Source organism: Biomphalaria glabrata, chromosome 17 (assembly GCF_947242115.1).
Source record: "Biomphalaria glabrata chromosome 17, xgBioGlab47.1, whole genome shotgun sequence".
In the NCBI taxonomy this organism is placed as follows: domain Eukaryota; kingdom Metazoa; phylum Mollusca; class Gastropoda; family Planorbidae; genus Biomphalaria; species Biomphalaria glabrata.
This window is the reverse complement of record NC_074727.1, coordinates 25,891,135-25,900,422: the sequence shown is the minus strand read 5'-3', so window position 1 is coordinate 25,900,422 and position 9,288 is coordinate 25,891,135. Positions and strand designations below refer to the sequence as shown.

The window sequence follows — 9,288 nt, the reverse complement described above, 5'->3', positions numbered from 1 at the left end:
GACCTACTACACAAGCGACTTAGGCCAATCACACAGGTCAACCGCTGTCGATGAACAAGGGACAAAACTGCTAATGCACGTAAATATGACCCGTGTTATGGTCATGTGATCGAAAGCCTTCACGGGCGAGGAACAAAGTGTAAGAAAGGACAGTTGAGTCCGGGACAGCAAGGCAGTAAGGACGGTGAGGTACCATGTGAGTCCTCGTGAATGTAGCTGTAAGAGCTAGAGAGACTAGTAGTGTCTAGAGGGCAGTTCTGTTGTGTACAATAAATCATTTGAAGTTAGTGTAGCCAATTGTGTTGTATTGGCTGTTGATGTATAAAAGCAACATTGTTATTGGAAACTCTTGTCAAGTTCTAGTATTAGATATGCTTTGTTGAGCAGTGTTTACAGAAGTCCTGGTAGAGAAGATACTCAAGATAGTAACAATATATATACTAGAAATTGCCCATATTGGAGGTTACCCACTGCCCAACATGCATGTCTACTAGATGCGCCTGGGTTTGGTGACCTTTTTGATAACTTGAACACTTGGGGACCTACGGCTCATTTGCAAAGCATCCACCGAGAAAGCCTGCTAAAGGAACGTGCTACACAAACAGCCTTGATGACCACTGCCATGACAACGACTTCCTCGCTACTTGCTCAGGGCCACGGTCGGCCAGGCAACGAACACGACGTCCCCTCAACCAAAGGAAGACCAACTGGAGCAGAAGGAGAAAGTGATAAACACAGACTACAAGGCAGATAGCTCCATCGAAATGGCAATGCAAGCCCACTCCCGCTCCCAGCCATATACCCCACCTGCATCGATGAACATCCACATTCCATATGATGTAGTTATTGTCCTGGATAGACACATAACTATGATTTCTGCATAAAAAGTGGACAGTATCCCCAACTCAAAGATGCAATCCCCCCCCCGCCCCGTTTCTAAGCCCTAACTTAATATTATATAAAGATTAGTTTAACTATTAATAAGTAGCTAAAGTAGCTTATATCAAATAGAGTACCAGGGTGATTCGCTAGGTTGAATATTTTATTGAGAAACTCCTTTTATAAACATTTTTGTAATGACGAAAATGAGGGATCGGGTAAAGACCACCAATAAGAAGAGTTGGTTTTGTGTTCTTTTAGTTCTAAATGAATAGAATAGAAAGTCTTTTGAGTCCCTCTACACTACAGTTTAGAAAATTAAAAACAAACTAAAAGATTGGCGTTCTCCGTATATATTGTTATAACCTTGCCATGCACACCGCCATCCAAGATAGTGCAGAAGGTGCGCACTATTAGTGACTGGACTAGTAGGGATGTTGACATTAGAGAAAAAATGAACGATTTTCGCCCAAGTCTAGAGCCGATATGAAGATGCTGTGCTCAAGGCAGATGTGCTCAAGGCAGATATCCTATGTGTTTGTAATGTCTCCATGTAAATAAACATCTATGTCTCGTTGAGTTGTCTCCATTCAGCTATTACCACCTAAAAAAAGATTGCCTTTTGGCAACGTTCTTTCCCAATATTAGATACGTGCCCTGCCCACCGTAGCTGCCGGAATATAAGAAGTCCCTCTACACTCTATACCAGTGGTTTTCAACGGGGGCGCTAGCTCCCCCAGGAAGCAATTTCGTGAAATTGTGTGGCGCTGGGAGCCAATGGGGCAGTATGGGGAGCTGTGCACCATGGGTGCGGTATGCGGGCGCTGGGCAGAAAAGGGGGACGTTTTTTTTAGACATTAGGTCCTCCCGCGCCGTTCGGCACATTGGGCGGCAAGCTGTCTCCACAAAGATCTGTCAATGGCATAGTCTGAAGCCTCCTCCCACTTGGTGTCTACTGTTCCGAGGTCCTCCATGAAGGTGTGGCGCCAAGTTATACGAGGACGTCCCTGTTTGCGCTTTCCTCGTAATGGCCTCCATGTCATCGCTACTCTAGGTATGCGTAGTTCATTTTGTCGGAGAACACCTCCCGCAAACCTCATGCGACGCTCTGTCACAAACTCACTAAGTGTTCGACTCCCAGTTCGGCATAGGATTTCCTTGTTTGAGGCCGAACTGTGTAACTGACTCCCAAAATCCGTCTCAGCAATTTTTGTTGAGCCACATTTAGTCTTTTCTCAATGTTGACAGACGACTTCCATGTCTCACATTCGTATGTTGCTGTTTGGATGACGATTGTGTTGAGAAGGTGTATTTTTGTCTCGAGTCCAATGGCTTGGCTTGTCCAAATAGGCTGCAGCCTTTGGAAAATGCTCCCCGCCTTTCCTTTTCGGGACGCTACATCATGGTAGACATCCCATCATTTGTTATGATGCTGCCAAGGTATGTGAACTTGTCCAACTTTTCAAGCTTTGACTCGCCAAGTCTGACGGGGTCACCCTTTGCCTTATTTCGCAAAATTTTAGTCTTATCCAAGCTTATGCGGAGGTCAATTTTGGGTGCCTCTCTATCTAGGCTCTCCGTCATTTCTTGTATGTGTAGCCCCGAGTAGTGCAACGTCATGGGCAAAGTCAAAGTCCGTGTTTCGGTTTTGTTCACGCCATGGAGTACCAAAGGCAGTCTGGTTCATTGCTCTCCTCATTATGTAGTCGCATTATCTTATCTTATATAATACAGATGTTACTTCAAAAAAGAAGAAAATTACGTCCTACGAGTCATGTATTCAGTCATGCATGTTAACCAATGACTTAAATTCTGCCAAGTCACTGGTTTTCCTGGCTAGCTCAGGCAGCCCATTTCATGCTCTAATAGCACTAGGGAAGAAGGAGTATTTGTACAAATTTGTCCTAGCATATGGGATGAGGAATGTGCCTTTATCTTTGTGTCCTTCTGAGTATTTTATTAAATTTTGTTTTTGTATTTCAAGATTATGGTTCAGTGTTTTATGTATAATAGCTACTTTACTTTTGAGTCTTCTGTCCTGAAGGCTCTCTAAATTTAGTGATTTTACTAAAGGTGTTACTCTAGTCAAATATGAATATTCGTTTATTATGAATTTCACTGCTCTATTTTGTGTCTGTTCCAGTTTCTTAATGTTTTCTTGAGTTGAGGGGTCCCAAACAGAGTATGCATATTCTATTATTGGCCTAACCAATAACATTTTAGTTTTATGTTTTCATTTGATTTATAGAAATTTCTTTTAATAAACCCTAATGCTTTGTTTGATAGCTTCATCAATATGGGGATTCCATGACAGTTTTTCATTTATTATAACACCTAGGTATTTTGCGTTTTTAGTCTGTGTTACTGGTTTACCATGAATAAGATAAGTGGAATTAATTTGTTTTTGTTTTTTTTTTTGTTACTCTTAATAACTGACATTTTTCTGGGTGGAAAGGCATGCTCCAATTTGATTCCCATTTCTGTAATTCATCTAATTCTCTTTGTAAAATGTCTGTATCTTATGTGTTTTTATTGTTCTATATATTATGCCATCATCTGCGAATAATCTGACTTTTGTTCCTGAACTAATGCAATTTGGTAAATCGTTTATGTAAATTAAAAATAGTAGTGGACCTAAGACTGTTCCTTGAGGTACGCCTGAGTTTACGGTTACGGTTTACGGTGTTGATTTAGAGCCATTTATTATTACAGTTTGTTCTTTCCCTATCAGAAAATCTTTAATTCACTGATGCAATGGACCATCAATGCCAAAATATTTTAATTTTTTAAGCAAACTATGGTGGTGAACTTTATCAAAAGCCTTGGAAAAATCTAGTAAGATAGCATCTATATTTCCTAAAGCCATGTTGGTATGGAGTAAGGACATTATGTTTGTCTAAGTGGTTTATGATGTTGCTACATATTATGTGTTCTAGGATTTTACATGTGATACTGGTAAGTGATACTGGTCTGTAGTTTCCTGGGTCTGATTTTTCTCCTTTTTTAAATAGAGGGGTGACAATAGCTTCTTTCCAGTTCCTTGGTACTCTACCCTGGTTAAGAGATGCCTGAAAAAGTATTTTGAACACTGGTGCTAGCTCATTGCTTAGTTCTTTGAGTAATCTAGCTGAAATACCATCAGGTCCAGACGCTTTATTAGGTTTGATGTTGGCTAATAGTTTTTGGATTCCCTTTTCTTGTGCTTCTATATCTCCTATGTTGTCTACTTGGTTCAAATTAAATAATATGTCTTTGTCTCCTGGGGCTGAGAATGCTGATGCAAAGTATTTGTTTAGGATGTTAGCTTTAGTTTCATTATCATTATGTATTATGTTATGTTCATCTTTTAATGGCGCTATGCCTGTTGTTTCCATTTTCTTAGACTTAATATATGACCATAGGTTTTTATTGTTATCTTTAGATATTATATTGTTTATGTATTCACTCTGCAGCTGTCTGCTTACTTTTTGGGTTAGGTGTTTAATTTTTATGTACTTTTTATAAACTCTTTCTGCCTTAGTTTCTTTAAATTTTCTATATAGGTTTTCCTTCTGTTTACAGAGCTTTTAATTTATTATTAAACCAGCATTTATTTATTGATGTATTGATATGTATTTAGTTGTTATATGGTTTTCTATAATGTTTTTAAGATAGTTTTTTTATGAAATTCCAGAGGTCATCAACTGGTTGGTTAATGTCTCTTTCTGATAAGAATGTTTGTTGAAAGTTTAATGCAGCTTGGTGTAGTTGTGTTAGGTTGCATTTGTTCCAGGGTAAGATTTTTCTTTTGGGTTTTATATTGGCTACTGCTTATATCTGACTGTGTATTTTTATGATCTCATGGTCTGATAGACCAGGTATGATATCATAATCTACTACTAATCCAGGTCTGTTGGTTAAGAAGAGATCTAATGTGTTTTTTAATCTAGTTTGATTTGATCTAAACTTAGGTTGTTTAAAGTTTGTATGAAAAGCTCATTTATGTCCTTAAGTTTTTGGTGTTTATCTATGGTTAGTGTTTTCCAATTTATATTAGGTAGGTTGAAATCAAACATAATCCAAAAAACTGCATTTTTATTTGTCTCTTGAAGTTTAGTAAGCTGATTACATAGTTCTTGCATGTATTCTAAGCTAGAATTTGGTGGTCTGTAAAAACTGCCTATTATTAAGGATGTTGAGGTATTAATTTTACAAAACTGTATTACAAAATTTCATATGTCAAACTAGTCATGCGTGTTGATCAATGACTTAAACCCATTCCATTCTCTAATAGTACTAGGGAAGAAGGGGCACTTGAATTGGTTCTAGCAAATGGAATAAGAAATCTTTGTGTCGTTCTGAGTATTTCATTAGGTTTTGTTACTGATGTTCTAGTTGAGTTGTATGAAAAAAATTAATTTCCAAATTATTTCTTCAGTAAAATAAATGTTAACATAGGAGGCACAGCAGAGATATGGTTGCATTTAAATGTTCTGGTAAAATAGTTTTTCCATCAACATGGTTAAACCATGGTTAAACTGGATTAAGTGCGTAACAAATTTAGCTTAACAATTTTTAGCGGCCCCCGAAAGGGGAAAAGACGCTATTAGTTTTGTGCGAAATGTCTGTCCGTCCGTCCCGTTTAGATCTCGTAAACTAGAAAAGATATTGAAAATCCGACATCACAATATTTTAGACCATTCAAAGTTCTGATGCAACGGCTCTGTAATGGGTACCTGACATTATTTGGGGAAAAGTAAAGACGGTTGGTCGTTGTGCTGGCTACATGACACCCTCGTTAACCGTAGGCCACAAAAACAGATGAACTTTACATCATCTGCCCTATAGACCACAGGGTCTGAAAGGGGAACTAGTTAGGCCAGGTTCACATCTAACTTTGCATTAACTTGCACCTATCCTTTGATCTGCTGGACCGTTGGGGCACTACACAAGATCTGTCAACCTTTTTTCTCCATTCTTATCTCTCATTTGTCTTTGATATAATTTCATTTGGATGTTCTTTCTGAAAATATTGAAGCTTGCCTGGGTGGACCAATTCGGTGGCCGATTTTAAGTTTGTGTTTCCACACAAACTGTCTTTGTAACCTTGTTTTTTTTGTGAATTCAGCGATAATAAATTTACATTAAAAATTATACAAAACGTACAATTAAACCAAAAAAATTGTAGGCCTACTAGGCCCTAATATTCATTAACTTTTAGAGGGACTATTCAAAGGATTTGAAAGAAAGTGAGATTAATGAGATTAATTTTTTCTTTGTAATCACTGAAAGTTATTTGATATAATTTTTGTATAATAGTTATAAAAAACGATCTATTATTGACAGCATGAAAATTAATAAATAAATGACATTTTATTGAAATTTGCCTTCTCACGCTTCTTTTTTTCTTTTTTTTTGTATTTTTCTTATGGGTGGGGGGGGGGGGGGCGCTGGTGGATTTATTAAATGTGAGCAGGTCAGGCAGGTGCGAGTGGCTAGAGAGAGATTACCTATTCTCTTCTGCTCAACATTAAATTATTACCAACAGTAGACAGATGTTTGCGCTACTGGGTGGGCTCATCTGTGACACCTCAGTCTACGACCAAGGGGCTAGAGTCACCTAAGTAACCAGACATACTAAACTAAACTAAATGGAAACAAGATAACAAACTTTAGTTTAGTATAAATAAACAAAATGAAACTTTATTTACATGGAATCAAATAATAATAAAATATAATATATACACTAACCACTATAAACTACCCTCTAAATCTACACCACTACAAACACTAACAAACTAACTAACACAAACTGATCAAACCAACTATCTAACAAAATCACTACAACTACTACACTAGACCTAGATCTACACAAACACACTACAATAAATTAGTCTAGATCTACAATATCCTACTATTACACTCATAACACTAACACTAAAACAAGAATATCTTATCCTTAGGCTCAGTACCTTACTATTCACTAAGAACAGAAACTGAGAAACAGACTATAAATATAACTAAGTTTACCAAGGCATAAAAAGAAACAAAATAACACTAGATTCTAGCTTCCCTAGAATTAGAATAGATCTAACAACAGTAGTTATAAACAGCAGCTCAAAGCAGCAACACAGCAGTAATAATAGCCTGCAATACATAAATGCAAAACTATATTAGATCTAGATTATATTCTATTAGGACTGATGGACGCCGCCATCTTCCGTACAGCATGTTGCCAACTATTATGACAAATAGTCCAAGTAGAAAATAAAATAACTACCTTACACATAGTATAGATCTAGTAAAAAATATAAAATATTTCTACACTTACAGGCTGTCCCAGGTACAGGAATAAAAATATAATTAGATGACAGACCACAACGATCTTCAGCTGTCACACAGACAGATATGGTACTGACCACTGGTCAACTGTACACTGAACTGTTTTAAAACAGCGTGGGCATCACTTTTTATACACAAAAAGCGGAAGTAGAAATAATAAGTTTGGCACTAGCCTATAAAAATAAAATATATAAAAATATAGCTCTGGGAGCACAAGCTCACATTCATCCCGCCTTAAATTTTTTTGCGTCCTCGCAAAACAAAATACTAACAAACTACTTAAAATGCATTACATACATACTGCTGACATATTCTACCATCAAGAAAATACACACTAAAATCTATTTCACACAAAAATATACATCTCCATGACATGACTTAAATTACATTGCTTTACCAGGACAAAAGCAAAAAAAAATATACACTTCATCAGCTAAAAACACAAGAAAATACTCTTGATTCTGTACATTCTCAAATAGGTACAGCAACTACTAAGCTTTTTAAAAAAACTTTTAAATACACATGTAGATAACAAGTACTCATAGAGTTATTACAAACTAATACATCTTAATACATTGGAACGCAACCAACATATTAAATAAAAATTACAAATATACAAATGAAGAATTATGCTAGTATGGTGAGGAAACGAACTTCATTTCCTCCTCTCGTACATATCGGTAAGTACTGCCATCTTCTGCTTCTACCATGTACCAGCCAGAAGCATACTTGGGTACTGCAGTAATTATAAAACACGAGGGCTCATACTGCATGAACATTCTTCCCTGGCCTCTGACTCTTTGTTCAACAAGAACTCTGCACCCAATGTTCAGAAGGTCGTTCCTTTTCTTCTGCAACTCAGGAACCTCATGGGAAAGCAAGGTGGATTCTGGTTGGACCGGATGAAACTGTAGGAAAGGATTTGTTTCCCTACCTCCTTCTGCATGACTACTGAAAGTGTCAGGTGAGGCAACTTCTGAATGAATCGACATCATTTCTGCCACTGCGGGTTGGTTTCTGCGAACAATTGAATCGGGAGCAGTGTTGGATCGCCTAGGATTCTGTGGCACCTCAACCAACAATTCTGTTGGCTTGGGGGCAGGTTGCAGTTGTACTGCCTGTGGTTGTTCCACTGAGGCAACCCGAACGTGATTCACTGCTGCAGTGACATCAGGGCAAGCTCGGGTGAAATGGTCCCGGCTTCCACAATTCGAGCAGTTGCTTCTAGAAGGGTGTTGCTGGTGAGCCCGGTTCCCTGACTTCTTTCGCTGACATTGGAACCTGTTCTGCAGCCTGCAATTTCTTGCAAGATGGCCAGGTATCTCTCTATCAAATCCTTGTCCCCGTACAAGGACAGCCTCTGTGTCGGACATGCGGGACATGTACCAGTTATCTCTCTATCAAATCCTTGTCCCAATCGTCCTTCGTGCAGAACTATGCATTCATAAAGAAAGTGTTCTATTGTCTCATCGTCCTCCATGCAGTGGCGACACCGTCCGAAGTAAGCACCAATTGGACAATGTCCGACCCGGAACTGGGCTAGGACCGCCTGTTCCACACGATTAAGTTGCCACAACGCATCTCTTTTTTCTGGTCATTGCCCTGTGGAGCTCACGTCCCTTGTCCGAAGAATCCCAGCCATCGTACAAAAGTGTCAACAAACGTTTGTCGGCAAGGGATCGTACACTTTGGTAAGTGCACGGTTCATCATGCTCGAGCGCTGTTGCGACCGCGGTTTTTGCGAGGTGGTTAGCCAAGTCGTGGTTGACCACTCCACAATTGGCGGGCACCCATTGTAAAGTAATGCTCACTCCGAATCGTAGGAGACGCCCTCCGACCGTGAGGACGTCCCATACCCTTCTGACACCTTCTTCTAGCCCCTCTAAGGCCTCAATTTTGGACATCGAATCCGTGAATAGGACTATGTCGTTGGCTGAAAGCAATGCGTCATTTGGAACTATGCTTCCCACATATGTGAAGTGGTCTACCACGTTAATGGGATGATCTTTGGGGCTGATTAGTTTTTCCGAGGTATATAGCAAAACAAAAAGTGGCGGCAGCGTACGCAAATTCGTTGACCGCGAGCTT

General features: G+C 38.8%; 1 protein-coding gene across 1 annotated transcript; it reads right to left on the bottom strand.

Annotated features, from left to right (window-relative positions):
* Positions 1–6,529: 6,529 nt before the first annotated feature.
* Positions 6,530–8,650, bottom strand: LOC129923641 (uncharacterized). Its single transcript, XM_056015586.1, has 2 exons — positions 7,190–8,650; positions 6,530–7,005 (listed from the first exon to the last, which is right to left on the bottom strand). Exon 1 carries the CDS (start codon positions 8,580–8,582, stop codon positions 7,833–7,835), a length of 750 nt encoding a protein of 249 aa, XP_055871561.1. The 5' UTR covers positions 8,583–8,650; the 3' UTR covers positions 6,530–7,005; positions 7,190–7,832.
* Between the last annotated feature and the right edge of the window lie 638 nt (positions 8,651–9,288).